Source organism: Physella acuta, unplaced genomic scaffold (assembly GCF_028476545.2).
Source record: "Physella acuta isolate Inbredline_101_S28 unplaced genomic scaffold, ASM2847654v3 ptg000682l, whole genome shotgun sequence".
Taxonomy (NCBI): Eukaryota; Metazoa; Mollusca; class Gastropoda; family Physidae; genus Physella; species Physella acuta.
In genome coordinates, this window is record NW_026732201.1 from 1 (window position 1) to 22,147 (window position 22,147).

Below are 22,147 nucleotides of genomic sequence, written 5' to 3' on the forward strand. Positions count from 1 at the left end.
GATCGCTTTTGTAATGTAAGCTTTTAATGTCTCGTCGCCTGGGTCGGCTCAATCTGATGTAGAGTTTGTAGGCCGCTGTTTGTAGTGTAGTTTTTAAAGGCCGCTGTTTGTAGTGTAGGCTTTTAAGGCCGTTGTTTGTATTGTAGGCTTTAAAGGCCGTTGTTTGTAGTGTAGGCTTTAAAGGCCGCTGTTTGTAGTGTAGGCTTTAAAGGCCGCTGTTTGTAGTGTTGGCTCTAAAGGCCGCTGTTTGTAGTGTAGGCTTTAAAGGCCGTTGTTTGTACTGTAAGTTTTTAAAGGCCGTTGTTTGTAAGTGTAGATATTTGATCTAAGCGATCAAACAGTTGTTGTTGAAGTCCTAGAGTATTTAGCATTAAAGGCAAATTTGCTACAATTACCTTATGTTGGGCCTAGGGTATCTAGTATTATAGGCCAATAGCTACACTTAACTTATGTAGGGCCTAGTGTTTATGGCCTAACGTTTGTATTGAAGACACGAAAGCAGATGGCCTTTTAGAATAATCTTTAATCATAATTTGAATATTAGATTTTAAAGCCCATTTAACAATATTGTATGCTTTAAATACCAATTAGTATTTTTGTAAGCATTAAAACAATAGGCAATTCTATCGGCTTAAAATCCAAATTAGTAATTTTTTTTGAAGGCATTAATAACTTGTTAGTCTTTTACTTTTAAAAAAAGCCTGATAATATTATATGCTTTAAAGCCTTTAAAGGCCAATGCTAGCAATGTAGCCTGTAGTTCCATCATTAACCCCCCCCCCCCCCGCTTCACATTGATAAGAGTTGATCACACCCCGACAAGATCATATGCTATCATATTAAAGGAAGAAGAAGAAAAAAAAGCAATTTTTAGTTTCACGCAGATGTTACAGATGAAACCAGCGACGGTAATAAAAGAATCGATAACTCCCAGCACACATGTATTATTGCGCGCCATTCTTCCCCCCCCCCACCCCCTCCTCTCCCCACCGCCCTATTCCCGCCTACATCGGCATCATTCTCCCAAGCTTAGCCTAAAGAAAGCGACAACAGATCTTTGTAAAGGGAAGTTACTCTCGTTCATCGATCTCATACTGTCGTTGTGTCGTATGTTTTTTTTTTTTAATCTGTTAAATGCTAGTGTCAATCCTATTTTTGTGACTCTCGAAATAAAATTAAAAATAAAGAAAAAAGGTTTTTTTTTTTTTGAAAAGACAGTGATGCTTGTCCTTTAATTATTGGGTATAACTAGGTCGACAGGCCGTCGCCATGTTTTTTTAAAAAAAGAAACTGTTTAAATAACGGATTAAATTTTAAACAAGACGACGCAGCCTAGCATGCTGAAGTCGATGAAACGGAAGTGCTCATTAAAAATAGCAAGATTTTAAAGCAAATACTTTGACAGCGGCTCATCTTTGTTTTGTCCACATTTGGTTAATCTTTGTTTCGTTCATATTTTGTCGATTTTGGTTCTAATAACATTTAGCTCATTTTTCGTTTAATTTAAAATTTAAATCATCCATGTTATAATTCACATCTTTGTTTTAATTCGCATTTGGCTCATCTTTGTTTTAATTCACATTCGGCTCATCTTTGTTTTAATTCACATTCGGCTCATCTTTGTTTTAATTCACATTTGGCTCAACTGTTTTAATTCACATTCGGCTCATCTTTGTTTTAATTCACATTTGGCTCAACTGTTTTAATTCACATTCGGCTCATCTTTGTTTTAATTCACATTTGGCTCAACTGTTTTAATTCACATTCGGCTCATCTTTGTTTTAATTCACATTCGGCTCATCTTTGTTTTAGTTCACATTTGGCTAATCTTTGTGTTAATTCACATTTGGCTCATCTTTGTGTTAATTCACATTTGGCTCATCTTTGTTTTAATTCACATTTGGCTCATCTTTGCTTTAATTCACATCTGGCTCATCCTTTTTGTGTCTAGTTAACTAAAAACAGCGTAAGAAAGACAGTCTTAACATCCAGATAATTAGAACCCCCTCCCTCCTTATGCCCCACCCCAGCTTGCCCCTGGGTAAGGACAATGTAGAACGTGTTTACCTCGGTGTAAACACAACCGGCTCGCGTGGAACACACGGGTGGTACTGACAGGGTGGGGATTAGGGTAGGGAGGTTGTGTGTGGGTGGTGGGGGACTGGGGTATGTGTGTGGGTGGTGGGGACTGGGGTGTGTGTGTGGGTGGTGGGGACTGGGGTGTGTGTGTGGGTGGTGGGGACTGGGGTATGTGTGTGGGTGGTGGGGACTGGGGTGTGTGTGGGTGATGGGGACTGGGGTAGGGAGGTTGTGTGTGGGTGATGGGACTGGGGTAGGGAGGTTTTGTGTGAGTGGTGGGGACTGGGGTATGTGTGTGGGTGGTGGGGACTGGGGTATGTGTGTGGGTGGTGGGGACTGGGGTATGTGTGTGGGTGATGGGACTGGGGTATGTGTGTGGGTGGTGGGGACTGGGGTATGTGTGTGGGTGGTGGGGGACTGGGGTATGTGTGTGGGTGGTGGGGACTGGGGTATGTGTGTGGGTGGTGGGGACTGGGGTATGTGTGTGGGTGGTGGGGACTGGGGTATGTGTGTGGGTGATGGGGACTGGGGTATGTGTGTGGGTGATGGGACTGGGGTAGGGAGGTTTTGTGTGAGTGGTGGGGACTGGGGTATGTGTGTGGGTGGTGGGGACTGGGGTATGTGTGTGGGTGGTGGGGACTGGGGTGTGTGTGGGTGATGGGACTGGGGTAGGGAGGTTTTGTGTGAGTGGTGGGGACTGGGGTATGTGTGTGGGTGGTGGGGACTGGGGTGTGTGTGGGTGATGGGGACTGGGGTGTGTGTGGGTGATGGGGACTGGGGTATGTGTGTGGGTGATGGGGTCTGGGGTAGGGAGGTTTTGTGTGAGTGGTGGGGACTGGGGTGTGTGTGTGAGTGGTGGGGACTGGGGTATGTGTGTGGGTGATGGGGTCTGGGGTAGGGAGGTTGTGTGTGGGTGATGGGACTGGGGTAGGGAGGTTGTGTGTGAGTGGTGGGGACTGGGGTGTGTGTGTGGGTGATGGGGACTGGGGTAGGGAGGTTTTGTGTGAGTGGTGGGGACTGGGGTATGTGTGTGGGTGGTGGGGACTGGGGTGTGTGTGGGTGATGGGGACTGGGGTGTGTGTGGGTGATGGGGACTGGGGTATGTGTGTGGGTGATGGGGTCTGGGGTAGGGAGGTTGTGTGTGGGTGATGGGACTGGGGTAGGGAGGTTTTGTGTGAGTGGTGGGGACTGGGGTGTGTGTGTGGGTGATGGGGACTGGGGTAGGGAGGTTGTGTGGGTGATGGGGACTGGGGTGTGTGTGGGTGGTGGGGGCGGGGTAAGGAGGTTGTGTGTGGATGGTGGGGGCTGGGGTGTGTGTGTGGGTGATGGGGACTGGGGTAGGGAGGTTGTGTGGGTGATGGGGACTGGGGTGTGTGTGGGTGGTGGGGGCGGGGTAAGGAGGTTGTGTGTGGATGGTGGGGGCTGGGGTGTGTGTGTGGGTGATGGGGACTGGGGTAGGGAGGTTGTGTGGATGGTGGGGACTGGGGTGTGTGTGGGTGGTGGGGAAGGGAGTAGGGAGGTTGTGCCATGGTTACTGCTGGTCAATGTGGGGGTGTGTGGGGTCGGGGGGGGGGCTATGAGGTATGTGGGGTTTGGTCGGAAACGTTAGGAAAATCAAGGGGTCAGGCATAGTGCTAACCACACTATCCTTTCACATGCCGTGGTCACCGATGAACTCTACTTCATCTACCCCATGTATGTTGAGCACAAACGAGAAATTAAGATGGTTAAAAGTACACCACAAGCTTCAATAAACCAAATGAAACACCTCGTAAATTCTACTTTCTCATTAACATTCCTCGCCTTACTAACACACTCTACCCAATCAATACACACTTCACGCCATTGAACTTTTGCCACGATAGCTGCATACAGAGACACATCTCTCACTTACATTATCTGCATAAACTCGCAACACACCCCTCACACAACCCCATAAACTCACAAAACACACCCCTTACACAACCCCATAAACTCACAACAACACACCCCTTACACAACCCCCATAAATTCACAACACCCCTCACACAACCCCATAAACTCATAACACACCCCTCACACAACCCCATAAACTCACAGCAACACTTTCCTCACACAACCCCATAAACTCACAACACACCCCTCACACAACCCCATAAACTCACAACAACTTACATCTCACACAACCCCATAAACTCACAACACTTTCCTCACACAACCCCATAAACTCATAATTCCCCCACCCCACTCCATCACTTACACAACACTCCTAACCTACTCGACCCCATAAACTCTTCCCCCTCGCCTATCTCAAAACCCAAAACACACACCATACCCCATACCCCACCCCCCTCAACCCCATTAAATAACAACACACACACACCATACCTCCATCCCCTCAACCCAATAAACCAACGACACACACCCTACAAACTAACCACCCTCAACCCAATAACATAACAACACACACATCATACCCCACCCTCCCACCCTCAACCCCCATAAACCCACAACACACACACACACATACACACATACACACCCACACACACACCAAACTTGTATCGACGACACGGCCTGCAGACGACGTCATTTCCCTACTTTATGGCCAGCACTTGGCAATGTCCCCAAAACCGCCCGCCCCCAGCGATACCAACAGGCCGATACTCAATACCGACAGGAGAAATTAGAAAAAAAAAGAAGTGAATATTTAACGCGAAATCGGATATGCCAACCCAGCGATACTGGTACTCGATGAATCGATACCCAGGATGATCAAGAGTTGGGGGACAAGTGAATAATGATGTACAGATGGGTGTACTAGGTCACGTGGTTCCCGCTGGAGATTGGGAGACATGCCTGGTTATCCATGTTGTTAATTAGAGCGCAGGTCGGCTAAACGATGCCCGACATAAAAAAAATTCATTCAGGTATAAAGAGCTGGGGGGGGGGGTGGAAGGGGGTCACTTCACAGGTTAGACAGTGGGGTCGCCTGATGCACTTTTGGTGGCTGTAACCAAATAATATCGGGCAGGGTTTCTTTTAGGCAATTTTATCGGGGGGGGGGGGGGGAAGGTGACTGGTAAAAGTATATACTTTCAATTTAAATCATATGTATTTTTTCTTTCCATTTTGTTCGGTTTAAGAGTTGGCAGTAGATTTGTTTCGAGGAAGAGGGGGGGGGGGGGGGTGGGGTTCACACGCCGAAGAGGTGTCTGAAAGAAACTCTGGTCCCGGGGTGGTGGGGGGGGGGGGAAATAGTATGGTCATTTGTGTGGGGGTAAAGAATAGTCCCGTCTGAACTTTTGTTTTGTAACGTGGGGATGTATCTTTGATGTGTGGTTGTGAATTTGTGATGTATTACTGAAGATTGGGGTGGTTTGTTGGTGTGGGGGGCGGCTTACCGTTGTGGGGATGTTTTGCTGATGTTTTAGTGATCTGTGTAGATGTTTTTATATGATGGTAATTTTTTTACTGTTGTAGACGGGTGTTTTACTCAAGTATGGGGATGTTTTTCTTCTATAGGGGATGTTCAGCTGAGTAGGTAATGTTTTGCTAAAGAAAGGGAATATTTTACTTTAGCAGTGGATGTTTGACTGACGAAATGGATGTTATATTGAAGTATGGAATGTTTTACTGGGGTATGGAATGTTTTACTGGGGTATAGAATGTTTTACTGGAGTATGGAATGTTTTACTGGGGTATAGAATGTTTTACTGGGGTATGGAATGTTTTATTGAAGTATGTAATGTTTTACTGGGGTATGGAATGTTTTACTGGGGTATGGAATGTTTTATTGAAGTATGGAATGTTTTACTGGGGTATGGAATGTTTTATTGAAGTATGGAATGTTTTACTGGGGTATGGAATGTTTTATTGAAGTATGTAATGTTTTACTGGGGTATGGAATGTTTTATTGAAGTATGGAATGTCTTACTGGGGTATGGAATGTTTTATTGAAGTATGTAATGTTTTACTGGGGTATGGAATGTTTTATTGAAGTATGTAATGTTTTACTGGGGTATGGAATGTTTTACTGGGGTATGGAATGTTTTACTGGGGTATGGAATGTCTTACTGGGGTATGGAATGTTTTATTGAAGTATGGAATGTCTTACTGGGGTATGGAATGTTTTATTGAAGTATGGAATGTCTTACTGGGGTATGGAATGTTTTATTGAAGTATGGAATGTCTTACTGGGGTATGGAATGTTTTATTGAAGTATGGAATGTCTTACTGGGGTATGGAATGTTTTACTGGGGTATGGAATGTTTTACTGGGGTATGGAATGTTTTACTGGGGTATGGAATGTTTTATTGAAGTATGGAATGTTTTACTGGGGTATGGAATGTTTTATTGAAGTATGGAATGTTTTACTGGGGTATGGAATGTTTTATTGAAGTATGGAATGTTTTACTGGGGTATGGAATGTTTTATTGAAGTATGGAATGTTTTACTGGGGTATGGAATGTTTTACTGGGATATAGAATGTTTTACTGATGTATTGGATGTTTACTAATGTATGGAATGTTTAACTGGGGTATGGAATGTTTAACTGGGGTATGGAATGTTTAACTGGGGTATGAAATGGAATGTTTAACTGTGCATGATGAAACCGTACTAATGTGGGAGAGCTATTTTACTATGTTCAATCTAAAATGGTTTGTGGGATGTTTTTACATTTGTCCGGGAATGTAACATTGATGTTTCAAAACTAATTATGATGTATGTGTAGATGTTAAACTACTTGATGGCGTAACCTAAGGTTAACCCTGTGTGTACTGGGAGCCTGCGAGAATTTACCGTCTACCTTCTATGTTGGCTGGTCTACCTATGTGGCTGCACCTTCTTCAGACATCGATCAAGTTGTTTCCCGACCTTGGGCTCGGCTAAGTGGTTGTAAATGGCACGAGTGACTTCCTACCATCCAATCAAATCGTGTGTGACTTACCATCAAGCCAATCAAAATTTGCGTCTCTGTTTAGGTCTGACGGAAACGATCGGTTGCTGTAGTGAGGTCGAAGGCGTTTGATGTCGGTCTGACATGGGCTGAGCCAAACAGACAGTCAGTGACAGACAACGTTTGATAGCTAGTGACAGTCTACTGACACATCTACTGCCACACCAACTACCACACCGACTGCCACACCAACTACCACACCAACTACCACACCAACTACAACATCTACTGCTACACAAACTACCACACCAACTACAACATCTACTGCCACACAAACTACCACACCAACTACAACATCTACTGCCACACCAACTACCACACCAACTACCACACCGACTACCACACCGACTACAACACCCACTACCACACCAACTACCACACAATACTGCCACACCAACTACAACATCTACTGCCACACAAACTACCACACCAACTACAACATCTACTGCCACACAAACTACCACACCAACTACAACATCTACTGCCACACAAACTACCACACCAACTACAACATCTACTGCCACACCAACTACCATACCGACTGCCACACCAACTACCACATCGACTACAACACCAACTTCCACACCAACTACCACACCTACTTACACACCAACTACCACACCGACTACCACACCATCTACAACACCAACTTCCACACCGACTACCACACCTACTTACACACCAACTACCACACCGACTACCACACCATCTACAACACCAACTTCCACACCGACTACCATACCGATTGATTTTATGAGCATCAGAAAATAGATACAAAGTTTGGAATATTAACTGTCACTTTAAACCCGACTTACATACCGACTAACATATAAACCGACATACCAACTGACATATCGACATACCAAGTGACCTACCAAGGGACATACTTACCGACATACCGACAGACATACTACCTGCTATTACCTACATACCAACCGACATACCGACATACTCATTGACATATCATGCGATTACTCCCCCCTCCCGCCCCCCACACACCAACTGACATAACGGTACATCTGATTTGACGAGGTAGAAGATAAGTCGCGTGCCCGCTAATTGCCTGGCGGGGAGGCTGTCTGTTCTTTTCATTACGATCTAGCTGGGACATAGACACACACAAAATATTATCCACCCTCCCCCACCCCCCTCGTGACGTCACACTGAGCCACCGTGGAACCAGGATAACACATTTCCCGTCTGCTGGTGCCCGCGTGGGTTCCTTGTCGTAGATCCGATGATCTTTTTAACGCTCTGTCCTCCTAATGTTCTAGAACATTCCAGTCCAGTTCTTCTTATGTTCTAGAACACACCAGTCCTGTCTTTATAATGTTCTAGAACATTCCAGACATGTCCTCCGAATGTTCTAGAACATTCCAGACATGTCCTCCGAATGTTCTAGAATATTCCAGACATGTCCTCCGAATGTTCTAGAACATTCCAGACATGTCCTCCTAATGTTCTAGAACATTCCAGACATGTCCTCCTAATGTTCTAGAACATTCCAGAACTTCTTCATAATGTTCTAGGACATTTCAGACATGTCCTCCTATTGTTCTAGAACATTCCAGAACTTCTTCATAATGTTCTAGAACATTCCATACATGTCTTACTAATGTTCTAGAACACCCCAGTCCTGTCCTGCTGGTGGTCCATAGAACTCCACGCCATTTTCTCCCCATATCTTAGAACACGTCGGTTCTGTCCTCTAGAAATTCTAGATACTAAAATCCATTCCTCCTGATGTTATAGAACACTCTAATCCTGTCTTTCTAATGTTCTAGAACACACCAGTCCTCTCATGCTGGTGTTCCATTTGCTCCACATATTTCATAGAACGCCGTTTCTGTCCTCTAGAAGTTCTAGAACATTTCAATTCCGTCCTCCATTGTGTTCTCTTCTCTTTCCACAGGTCGTTCAGCGGACGATGAACAGGAACTACGTCATCACCACTCGCCGGAAGTGAACCGTTCATTGCCCACGGGAGCGGCAGACGTCACGAGGGCTCGGACATGCAACGGCCGGCGCGCGACTGACACATCGATCGCGTCATGTCGACCATACGGAAGGCGTACATGGAGATCTCCAACGGAATCCGGGGACTTCGGTTCCACAGAGACCAGCCCCAGGGCGGGGGGCCCCAGCACGAGAAAGGGCTCCCCAGCGAGGACCCCAAACCGGTGACCCGAAACGCCAAGCACGTGGTTCACACGGAAGAAAACGCCGTGGCCACGGCCGTTTCCCGGCTTTTTCCGGCTTCCGGTTCTGTCCCGCCGCGGGTGGAACACCCGGTCACGGGAGATAATAAACACGCGACGTCGCCGGAAACGAAAACTCAATCCTCGTCGCTACCCTCACAGATGAAATCCTCGCCTTTGGCGTGGTCGGCGCAGAATGCCCACTCGCCAAACACCGACCCCCCGGGGAGTAAAGGCACGAACGGCGACTCCACACCCACCTGCCAAAACGGCCGGCTCAAACGGCCCACCAAAGACAGCATTTTCACCCCGACAAAACTCATCGGCTCGCCCAAAGCCGGCATCGCCAACCGGATCCGGAAGCTGAACATGAGCATGACGGGACAGAAATGGGAAACGAAACCGGAAACGATCAGCGAGCTGATGCAGGAGGAGACTTTTCTCTCGCGGTTTTTCTTCTACTTCTCCTACGACGACCGGCGCGTCCTGTGCCGCGTCTGCAAGAAGTGGAAGAACGTCCTCTACCAGAGCGTCTACTGGCTCGGCCTCATGCCGGTCATCAACTTCAAAGACTGGAACAACGACGGATCCAAGAAAAAAATCTGCTTCGAACATTTTCAGATCCGCGGCTTCGATCAGGTCTGCTTCGTCGCCGCGACGGATAAAGACATCATCGAGTTCATCAACAACACGCCTTCTAGCAAGAAATCCATTCGCTCCGTCAGCTTGCGGTGCTCCAACATCACCGACAGCGCGCTGGAGAATCTGATTCGCAAGCTGCCGTGCTTGAACAAGCTCGAACTCTCGAACTGCAACGAGGTGACCGGATCCGGTTTGTGGGCGTGTCTCAACCCGCGGATAATCGTCCTGACGATTACGGATTGTATCCACATCGCCGACGATACCATCGGCGCCATCGCGCAGCTACTTCCGGCCCTGCACGAGCTGAACCTGCAGGCCTATCACGTGACTGACAACGGGCTGGCGCTGTTCGACTCGAAGCTCAACGCCTCGCTGCGCATCCTCCGGCTCAAGTCGTGTTGGGAGATCACCAACCACGGCGTGGTCAACATCATCCACGCCCTCCCCAACCTGACCGTGCTCAGCCTCTCTGGCTGCACCAAGGTCACGGACGACGGGGTCGAGATCATCGCCGAGAACATGAAGAAGCTCAAGAGCCTTGACCTCTCCTGGTGCTCGCGCGTCACCGACGCCTCGCTGGAGTACGTGGCCTGTGACCTTGGCATTTTGGAGGAGCTCGTGCTGGACAGGTGAGTAGTGCTCACACGCACGTGCATGTGAGCAACTACAGAGTCGGTATAAGGGGAGATAATGTTTTAATTTTTATTTTAAATACATATAAGGTTAGGTGTAATGCGGGGGTTGAAATAGCATCCATCTAAATTTAAGAAGATCTTGGCAGTAGAACGCAAGGCTCCTTATCCGAATGTCTCGAGTTCGAATCCGGGTTCAAGTCAGTAGAACGTCCCTGAGTCCACCCAGATTTGATGGGTACCTAACTCATGTTAGAAAAAGTAAATGCGACTGGGAAAAGTGCTGACCACACATTTTCTTCATATGCCGAGGTCAAGAAACATGAACTCTACTTCATCTGCCCAATGTAGCGCTAGGTCTAAGAGGATTGTTTACTTTAAGTTAACTTGGCAGAAAAGTCTATCAATACGCCGAAGTAAATGTAGGTTTATCAATTGAAATGTGTAAAAAGAATGATGTTTAGATACTTTATCACACATCGTGTATACGTATGAAACACAAGGTAACTGGCCACACAGCCACACAAGGCAACTGGCCACACAACCACACAAGGCAACTGGCCACACAAGGCAACTGGCCACACAACCACACACGGCAACTGGCCACACAACCACACAAGGCAACTGGCCACACAACCACACAAGGCAACTGGCCACACAAGGCAACTGGCCACACAAGGCAACTGGCCACACAACCACACAAGGCAACTAGCCACACAACCACACAAGGAAACTGGCCACACAACCACACAAGGCAACTGGCCACACAACCACACAAGGCAACTGGCCACACAACCACACAAGGCAACTGGCCACACATGGCAACTGGCCACACAACCACACACGGCAACTGGCCACACAACCACACAAGGCAACTGGCCGCACAACCACACAAGGCAACTGGCCACACAAGGCAACTGGCCACACAACCACACAAGGCAACTGGCCACACAACCACACAAGGCAACTGGCCACACAAGGCAACTGGCCACACAACCACACAAGGCAACTGGCCACACAACCACACAAGGTAACTGACCATACAACCACACAAGGCAACTGGCCACACAAGGCAACTGGCCACACAACCACACAAGGCAACTGGCCACACAACCACACAAGGCAACTGGCCGCACAACCACACAAGGCAACTGGCCACACAAGGTAACTGACCATGCAACCACACAAGGCAACTGGCCACACAACCACACAAGGCAACTGGCCACACAACCACACAAGGTAACTGACCATACAACCACACAAGACAACTGGCCACACAAGGCAACTGGCCACACAAGGCAACTGGCCGCACAACCACACAAGGCAACTGGCCACACAAGGTAACTGAACATACAACCACACAAGGCAACTGGCCACACAACCACACAAGGCAACTGGCCACACAACCACACAAGGTAACTGACCATACAACCACACAAGGCAACTGGCCACACAAGGCAACTGGCCACAAAAGGTAACTGACCATACAACCACACAAGGCAACTGGCCACACAAGGTAACTGACCATACAACCACACAAGGCAACTGGCCACACAACCACACAAGGCAACTGGCCACACAACCAAACAAGGCAACTGGCCACACAAGGCAACTGGCCACACAACCACACAAGGCAACTGGCCACACAACCACACAAGGCAACTGGCCACACAACCAAACAAGGCAACTGGCCACACAAGGCAACTGGCCACACAACCACACAAGGCAACTGGCCACACAACCACACAAGGTAACTGACCATACAACCACACAAGGCAACTGGCCACACAAGGCAACTGGCCACACAACCACACAAGGCAACTGGCCACACAAGGTAACTGACCATACAACCACACAAGGCAACTGGCCACACAACCACACAAGGCAACTGGCCACACAACCACACAAGGTAACTGACCATACAACCACACAAGACAACTGGCCACACAAGACAACTGGCCACACAAGGCAACTGGCCACACAAGGTAACTGACCACACAACCACACAAGGCAACTGGCCACACAAGGTAACTGACCATACAACCACACAAGGCAACTGGCCACACAACCACACAAGGCAACTGGCCACACAACCACACAAGGCAACTGGCCACACAACCACACAAGGTAACTGACCATACAACCAATATAGATAACTGACCACACAACAACTCTTAGACAACCTACCACACAACCACACAAGACAACTGACCACAAATCCACATAGATAAAAGATCACACAACAACACAAAACAACTGACTAGATAACCACACAAGACAAACTGACCACACCGATAAAAGATCACCCAAAAACACAAGACAATTGACCTTAAGAACAATTCTCTAGTGACCAAAAGAGCCGCTAAAAATATCGATCTTAGCTCTCTCACGCTGGACGTTTACAGCACTTTAAGTATGGCTATAAATATACATATATATGGTTATGTACACACACACACACACACACATATATATATATATATATATATATATATATATATATATATATATATATATATATATATATATATATATATATATATATATTATCTATATATATAATTCTCTTCTAGGAGACGTTAGAAAACAAGCTGCAAGCGCGCCTTGCAGTCCCCTCTCTTCCTCTCTAGAATATATTATATGCCTATATACATGCCTATATATAAATAAAAATAAATAAATGTATATTTATATATATTACATATATTTAGCGTATACCGTTAGTATCTGTAAGTAACGTATGATTAAATCTGCGACTGTACTAAACAAATCTATCGAGAACCTCATGACTCAGTCCCCGAGCTTTGAGGGAGGATGGGCGGAGGGTGGGTGAGTGAGAGAGAATGATTGACAGCTCTTTGATTGAATTGTTTCTCCCCACAGATGCACTCACATCACGGACATCGGGATCGGCTACGTGTCCACCATGACGTCACTGACCCGCCTGTACATCCGGTGGTGTGTCCAGGTCGGGGACTTTGGCCTGCACCATATTTTCTCTATGAGAAACCTTAGGGTTCTGTCTATAGCTGGTATGTTTGTCTCTATGTGTGTATGTGTGTGTGTCTGTGTGTGTGTGTATGTGTGTGTGTGTGTATGGGTTTACTTTGGCCTGCACCATATTTTCTCTATGAGAAACCTCAGGGTCCTGTCTATAGCTGGTATGTTTGTCTGTATGTGTGTCTGTGTGTATGTGTGTGTATGGGTTTACTTTGGCCTGCACCATATTTTCTCTATGAGAAACCTAAGAGTCTTGTCTATAGCTGGTATGTTTGTCTGTATGTGTGTATGTGTGTCTGTGTATGTGTGTCTTTGTGTTTACTTTGGCCTGCACCATATTTTCTCTATGAGAAACTTAAGGGTCCTGTCTATAGCTGGTATGTTTATCTGTCTGTCTGTATGTGTGTATGTGTGTCTGTGTATGTGTGTGTGTGTTTACTTTGGCCTGCACCATATTTTCTCTATGAGAAACCTCAGGGTCCTGTCTATAGCTGGTATGTTTGTCTGTATGTGTGTCTGTGTGTGTGTATGTGTGTCTTTGTGTTTACTTTGGCCTGCACCATATTTTCTCTATGAGAAACCTCAGGGTCCTGTCTATAGCTGGTATGTTTGTCTGTATGTGTGTATGTGTGTATGTGTCTGTATGTGAGTATGTGTGTGTATGGGTTTACTTTGGCCTGCACCATATTTTCTCTATGAGAAACTTAAGGGTCCTGTCTATAGCTGGTATGTTTGTCTGTATGTGTGTATGTGTGTCTGTGTGTATTTGTATGTGTGTGTGTGTGTTTACTTTGGCCTGCACCATATTTTCTCTATGAGAAACCTCAGGGTCCTGTCTATAGCTGGTATGTTTGTCTGTATGTGTGTATGTATGTGTGTCTGTGGGTTTACTTTGGCCTATACCATATTTTCTCTATGAGAAACCTCAGGGTCCTGTCTATAGCTGGTATGTTTGTCTGTATGTGTGTATGTGTGTGTATGGGTTTACTTTGGTCTGCACCATATTTTCTCTATGAGAAACCTCAGGGTCCTGTCTATAGCTGGTATGTTTGTCTGTATGTGTGTATGTGTGTGTATGGGTTTACTTTGGTCTGCACCATATTTTCTCTATGAGAAACCTCAGGGTCCTGTCTATAGCTGGTATGTTTGTCTGTATGTGTGTATGTGTGTGTATGGGTTTACTTTGGCCTGCACCATATTTTCTCTATGAGAAACCTCAGGGTCCTGTCTATAGCTGGTATGTTTGTCTGTATGTGTGTTTGTGTGTGTGTATGGGTTTACTTTGGCCTGCACCATATTTTCTCTATGAGAAACCTCAGGGTCCTGTCTATAGCTGGTATGTTTGTCTGTGTGTGTGTGCGTGTGTGTGTGTGTGGGTTTACTTTGGCCTGCGCCATATTTTCTCTATGAGAAACCTCAGTTTCTTGTCTATAGCTGGTATGTTTGTCTGTATGTGTGTATGTGTGTGTGGGTTTACTTTGGCCTGCACCATATTTTCTCTATGAGAAACCTAAGGGTCTTGTCTATAGCTGGTATGTTTGTTTGTCTGTATGTGTGTATGTCTGTATGTGTGTGTGTATGGGTTTACTTTGGCCTGCACCATATTTTCTCTATGAGAAACCTAAGAGTCTTGTCTATAGCTGGTATGTTTGTTTGTCTGTATGTGTGTATGTCTGTATGTGTGTGTGTGTATGGGTTTACTTTGGCCTGCACCATATTTTCTCTATGAGAAACCTAAGGGTCTTGTCTATAGCTGGTATGTTTGTCTGTCTGTGTGTGTATGTGTGTATGGGTTTACTTTGGCTTGCACCATATTTTCTCTATGAGAAACCTCAGGGTCCTGTCTATAGCTGGTATGTTTATCTGTCTGTGTGTGTATGTGTGTATGTGTGTGTATGGGTTTACTTTGGCCTGCACCATATTTTCTCTATGAGAAACCTCAGGGTCCTGTCTATAGCTGGTATGTTTGTCTGTATGTGGTTATGTGTGTGTGTGTGTGTATGGGTTTACTTTGGCCTGCACCATATTTTCTCTATGAGAAACCTCAGGGTCCTGTCTATAGCTGGTATGTTTGTCTGTATGTGTGTATGTGTATGTGTGTATATGTGTATGGTCTCAATTTGACCTGCGCTATATTTTCTCAGGGTCCTGTCTATAGCTGGTATGTTTGTATGTGTGTATGTGTGTATATATGTAACGAGCGAACAGTTACCCTGCTCGCAACGCCACATGTTACGAGACTATTTGCCTGTAGTGCCAAATGTAACGAGTTTAACCACTCATGCTACACAACATCGACTACAGTAGAAATACTCGAAGATGCAGGTTCGCTATTGATCCTTTTATTACATGAATCAAGAAATGCTTCAAAATAACACAATGAATCAACAGGAATGCTTCACAATAATAGTCTGAATCAACTGACCCCTAACAGTCCTCACTAGGCTTCATATAACTGAATCCACATGTCTATTGTCCTTCTTAACACAATATAACCAACTTGATATGTCACACAGACTGACTGATCTAAAGCGAGCGATGAAGAGAGCGGGCGATCGAAAAGGGAAGAGCCGCGAGTTCAGCCGTCCCCTCCTATTTATCCCTTGTATTCGTACTCGTATTCGTACTTGTATTCCTCCGTAATCGATACTTGTACTCGATGTCTCCGACTACTAGTTGCGCAGTTCTAACGTACAGTCCGTTTAATAAACATCTGCATCCTATCAATCAAAGTTGACAGGCCGTCTGCATCCCCTCGTACCGTTTCCCAAAATAGCACGCGTTGGCTTTGAGATTGTTATCAGTCCGATCTAATAAGCCACCTGCTATCAGTTGCATCAGACTGTAATACTGCGTCTCGGCTTATCGTTCGTTATCAGTTGCATCAGATTTGTAACTAGTGGCTAGGCCTACCCTAGTTACATCCACCCCTGCCTTTTTTTGTGTGTTTTCAACCACAAACAACGCCTGGCAGGTGCACTCCTCCATAGTCAATCGCACAATCGTAAAAAAATTTTTATTGTCCCACTCACTGTCCACGTCGTCCCATTCGTATACGACTGACAGCCATACCTATCTCACATATCAACTGTGTCTACATCATCTTCCTGAGACACAAAACAGTTCTAGAATTCACATCCACCCTTTTCGTTTGGTGCCTTCACCAGTTCACTTTTATAGCTTTTTGAACCGTCTGTTCTCATACCAGCGCGACCATGAAAGACTTGATGGTTGCTGACAAAAAATTTCGTATTCTTTCTGTTTCTCAAACTTCTCCGCGGACCACTTATCTGATGGTCTATTGTCTCTCTGCTTTTGGAGGGACCGGGATCCTCTTTGTTGCCGTTATCCTCCACTTGTGTATCGCGGTTGTTCTGTTGATGGTGATATGGTTCCGGGATGGGTATGTGAATTTCCGTTATAGTTTCCGGTTCCCTAATTGTCTTGGATTTCCTTGTGTGTAACTGCTCTTCTTGACTATGACAATATTTCTTTAATTGAGCAATATTCGCCCACCGATCCGGTTTGGCGTGATCGATGGGTCTTATCTTAAAGGGGCCACCTGCTACTTTAGGCATCTCCACGACTTGCCATAACTCCTGTCCCCAGAGATCGTGGATTTTGTTTCTGCCTAACGGGTGGCTACGCAGTAATACCCTGTCGTTCAGTTTGAGTGGCGGGTCCTTTGTCTGTACCGGCGGTTCCCTTCGCCGTGCTTCATGTTCTAGTCTTTCCTGTACTACCCTGTACATTTCTCTAATTCTTCTCATATGTTCATTCACATATTCCAGTGCGGTGTATGAGCCAGTCATACTCTCCCTTTTTCCTAGGAACAAATCAAGAGGGAGTCGAGCCTCCCGTCCGAACAGCAACATGTGTGGCGCAAAGCCGGTTGTGGCATGGGGGGTGCAGTTGTATAGATATACCAACTCTGGGAGAAAATCAGGCCAACGTTTTTTCTGTTCAGGTTCTAGGGTACGCAGCAAATCATGCATGCTACGGTTGAACCGTTCACACTGTCCGTTTCCTTTCGGATTAAATGTGGTTGTTCTAGATTTGTTGATCCCGTAGTGGCTGCACAGTTGGTTAATTACTTCTGACTCGAAAGCCCTTCCTTGGTCAGAGTGTAATTGTCTTGGTATGCCATATCTGATGAACCAATGTTCTATTAAGACCTTTGCCACTGTTTTGGCAGTCTGATCTCGTGTGGGCACCGCCACAGTCCATTTGGTGAATACATCAGTCATTACCAACACATGTTCCGTCCCATCCGATGATTGCTCCAACGACGTAAAGTCCATAGCCACAATCTCTAGTGGTTTTGTCGCTAGTAGGTGTCCTGATGGCTGTCTCATTTTGACAACTGGCATTTTCCCATGCTGACACCTCACACAAACCTCACAATGGCGTTTGACCTCCATTTCCATATTGGGCCAGTAACACCTCCGTCGTAAAATTTTGTGCGTCCTGTCCTGACCCTGGTGTCCTGCCCTGTCATGTGCCAACCTTAGCACTTCTTCTCGTAACTGTCCAGGCACCACCACCTGGTGTATTGTCCCATCAATTTGGTCATGAATTCTCCGCATGAGAACACCATCCTCTATACTGAGACGGTCCCACTGACTCAGTATTTTCTTTGTTTCTCGACCAAATTGTTCTCTTTCCCTTCTTCCTGGGAATTTTTGTTCCTGGACGTATTTCAATAGCGGTTGTAAGCCACTATCCGTTCTCTGGGCATCTCTTATCTTTTTGTGATTAAGGCAATTAAAATCACTACTGTCCATATGTCCGGGCTCTGTGGATATGTGCTCCACCCCGGTCTGCCCGTTTTGCATCACTTGCACCCCATGAGGGATATCTGTTGACGCTCTGACCTCACATATTCCTGTCAGCGTTTCTTCCTCATCGCCCGGTCTCTCGTAAGGATTCCTTGATAAGGCGTCCGCATTGCCATTGGACCGCCCCGGGCGATGTTTTCTCTCTAGGTCAACGAGTGCCAATTCTGCTGCCCATCGCTGTTCGATGGATCCCAGCCTTGCTGTACTTTGAAGTTCTTTTTCAATATCGGATAATTTCTCTTCAAGTCTTGTTTGAGACTCTTTCATTTCTTCTAGTTTGCCAACACTGTTCTGTTGTCTACTATTTTTATTTACTTCTTCCGATAACAGACACTCTAAAGATGAACATTTCTCCTGTGCTTTTAATTTGCATGACCTTTCCCTATCCAGTTTCCTGGTTAACATTGAGATCTCATTCTTAAGTCTACCAATTTCCTTCTTATCATCATTTTTCTCTACCAACAAATTGTTCACTTGAAACTTTTCAACATCCCAGTTCATTTCACAGTTCATTTTTTTCATTAGTTGTGTTTTACCTTTCTTTTTCTCCTTACTGTGTTTCTGTGTCATTTTGTTTACTAAGTCATTACCTCGCCGCTCTGTAGGCTTGACCTGCCGTACAGAGGGCGATCGTTTCTCCGGACAGTACCGTGCCATATGTCCGGGTTGTGAACAGGACAAGCAAATTGGTCGACCGTCGGCCGTCCATTGGAGTGATGGCTTGGCAGGACGCGGCCGTCCAACCCGTCTCTGTTTTGTCCCGTTCTTTTCCTGATTCTCAGCTGTTGACCTGCTTTCTAACCTCTCCAAACGTTGGTCAACCTTATCTAGGTGGGCCAACAGTTGAGCCATCATGGTCTCCATCGTGTCGGCCCCTGTGGGTGGGGGTTGTCTCTGTTCAGGCACAGAGACTTTGTCCACCGAACAGTTCGATTGGTCCTCATCCTCGGACCTGCGGATCGCTGAGTTCCTAACCTGAAGGAAGGTCAACTGCGGGTCTTTGTGGACCTCCTCTTTCAACTCTCTTCTTAGGATCGGGGTTGCTAGCCCCTCGATGAAATGGTCCCTCAGTAGGCGCACATCAATGTCAGGTGTTTTGACCTTTACCGAATCAAAGGCCCTGTTCATCCGGTGTGAGTACTCCATCACACTCTCCGCCATTCTCTGCCTTAAGCCTACGAACCCTGCCAGCAGTTGCGATCCCGACCGTCTCTCCCCAAAGGTCTCCATAATCAGATCCAGCACCTTATCCGGATCTGATTGGATGGTTTTATCATGGCATTTGACCTCTGCCCTAACCGTCTCTCCTATACTGCCCATCAGCAGTCTTAATCTTTCCTCTGGTGACATGCCTCTCGAGGCCCAGGCCGCTTTGACCTCTTCACTGAACCTGTTGGTTAAAGTTGGATCACCGTCCCCGTAAAATTTGTTAATGTGGGACTCTCTGGGTAGGACCACTATATGGGTCTGCTTCTCGTCCAGAGTAGACATTGTATTCCGTAAGTAAAACAAAAGAGTTCTTTCTTACCGTGTGTGTATGAAAAAATTTTCCTCGTTCCTCAATTTTCACAGTTCCTGAATGTCCGAATTCACACACACACTAAACACAGTTATGCACAAGGTTGACTATGGGTGCCTAAAGCGGCAAGTCTAGTTGAATTCATCCTGTCCGACGACGCCAATTGTAACGAGCGAACAGTTACCCTGCTCGCAACGCCACATGTTACGAGACTATTTGCCTGTAGTGCCAAATGTAACGAGTTTAACCACTCATGCTACACAACATCGACTACAGTAGAAATACTCGAAGATGCAGGTTCGCTATTGATCCTTTTATTACATGAATCAAGAAATGCTTCAAAATAACACAATGAATCAACAGGAATGCTTCACAATAATAGTCTGAATCAACTGACCCCTAACAGTCCTCACTAGGCTTCATATAACTGAATCCACATGTCTATTGTCCTTCTTAACACAATATAACCAACTTGATATGTCACACAGACTGACTGATCTAAAGCGAGCGATGAAGAGAGCGGGCGATCGAAAAGGGAAGAGCCGCGAGTTCAGCCGTCCCCTCCTATTTATCCCTTGTATTCGTACTCGTATTCGTACTTGTATTCCTCCGTAATCGATACTTGTACTCGATGTCTCCGACTACTAGTTGCGCAGTTCTAACGTACAGTCCGTTTAATAAACATCTGCATCCTATCAATCAAAGTTGACAGGCCGTCTGCATCCCCTCGTACCGTTTCCCAAAATAGCACGCGTTGGCTTTGAGATTGTTATCAGTCCGATCTAATAAGCCACCTGCTATCAGTTGCATCAGACTGTAATACTGCGTCTCGGCTTATCGTTCGTTATCAGTTGCATCAGATTTGTAACTAGTGGCTAGGCCTACCCTAGTTACATATATGTATGGTCTCAATTTGACCTGCGCTATATTTTCTCAGGGTCCTGTCTATAGCTGGTATGTATGTGTGTATGTGTATCTGTGTACGTCTGTGTATGTGCGTGTCTGTGTATCAGTGTGTGTATGTGTTTACATGCCCACTTTGGTCTGCGCCATAATTTCTCTATGATTATTTTAACATTGCCTCAGAGAAGGGCTCACTGATTTAGTTAGAGGGTGGACATACAAACAGGTTTATCATACATATTTTAGTTAATTAAACCATTGTATGCGTGAAAGTGCTCCCTTGAAATAAGTTTAACTCGTTGTCTCAAAACACGATGGAGCAAAATTGAAATATGATTTTGTTTTGTTTGGTGAGTCTGGTCCAAATATACATTTTTTTTCTCTTTACTTTTTAAACATTTCCAGGCTGTCGTAGACTGACCAGTAACGGACTCTACGGATTACGTCATCTGCAGAGATTAGAGGAACTGGAGGTGACCAACTGCCCAGGTGCCAACTCAGCTCTGTGCCGGTACCTCAAGGACAACATGCCCAACACGATGATCATCGAGTGATCGCCCCTGGACATATTCAACACAATCATCTGAGAGTGATCGCCCCTGAACATATTAAATACGATGATCATCGAGTGATCGCCCCTGAACATATTCAACACGATGATTATCGAACGATCGCCCCTGAACATACTCAACACACTGATCTGAGAGTGATCACCCCTGATCATATTCACCACGATGATCATCGAGTGATTGCCCCTGAACATACTCAACGTGATGATCATCGAGTGATCGCGCCTGAACATATTAAACACAAACATATAGTGATTGCCCCTGATCATATTCAACACGATGACGATATAGTGATGGAACATGAGTAAACACAACACGGTGATCATCGAGCGATTGTCCCTCAACAGATACAGCACAAGTGATTGCCCCTGATCATAATCAGCGCGATGATCTTGGAGTGATCGCCCTTGCATCTATTGAACACGAAGATCAGAGAGAGAGTGCCCTTGAAATATTTACAGCGTCATGTTTATCGAGTATTTGCCCCTCGGACATATACAACATGGGTATCATCGAATTATCGCACTTTGAGTATAGTCAACAAATGATCAAAGAGTGATCGCCCTTGAATATTGTCAACAGTATCAAAGAGTGATCGCTCTTGAATGTGTTGTTACTGGGACCCCCCCCCCCCCACATCTTTTGTATATATATTTTAAGCCATGACGAAATAAGAAAAAAAAAGACATTTACATAGGGTAAACTTGTAGATGGTGTACAGTATTAAGGATCTGGTCGATGACATTCGATATCACATGTGTCACTCAGCACATTGATGCTGTAAACAACTTTAAAAAATGTACTCCAAAAAAAAAAAAAACTTATTTT

At 45.7% G+C, this 22,147-nt stretch overlaps 1 protein-coding gene across 1 annotated transcript; it reads left to right on the top strand.

Annotated features, from left to right (window-relative positions):
- Positions 1–8,930: 8,930 nt before the first annotated feature.
- Positions 8,931–21,312, top strand: LOC131949267 (F-box/LRR-repeat protein 16; the record flags this gene model as incomplete). The annotated part of the gene is given in 3 exon segments (XM_059311082.1): positions 8,931–10,487; positions 13,374–13,522; positions 21,156–21,312. Coding segments are annotated over 3 exon segments (1,716 nt in total). The 3' UTR covers positions 21,305–21,312.
- Positions 21,313–22,147: the final 835 nt, after the last annotated feature.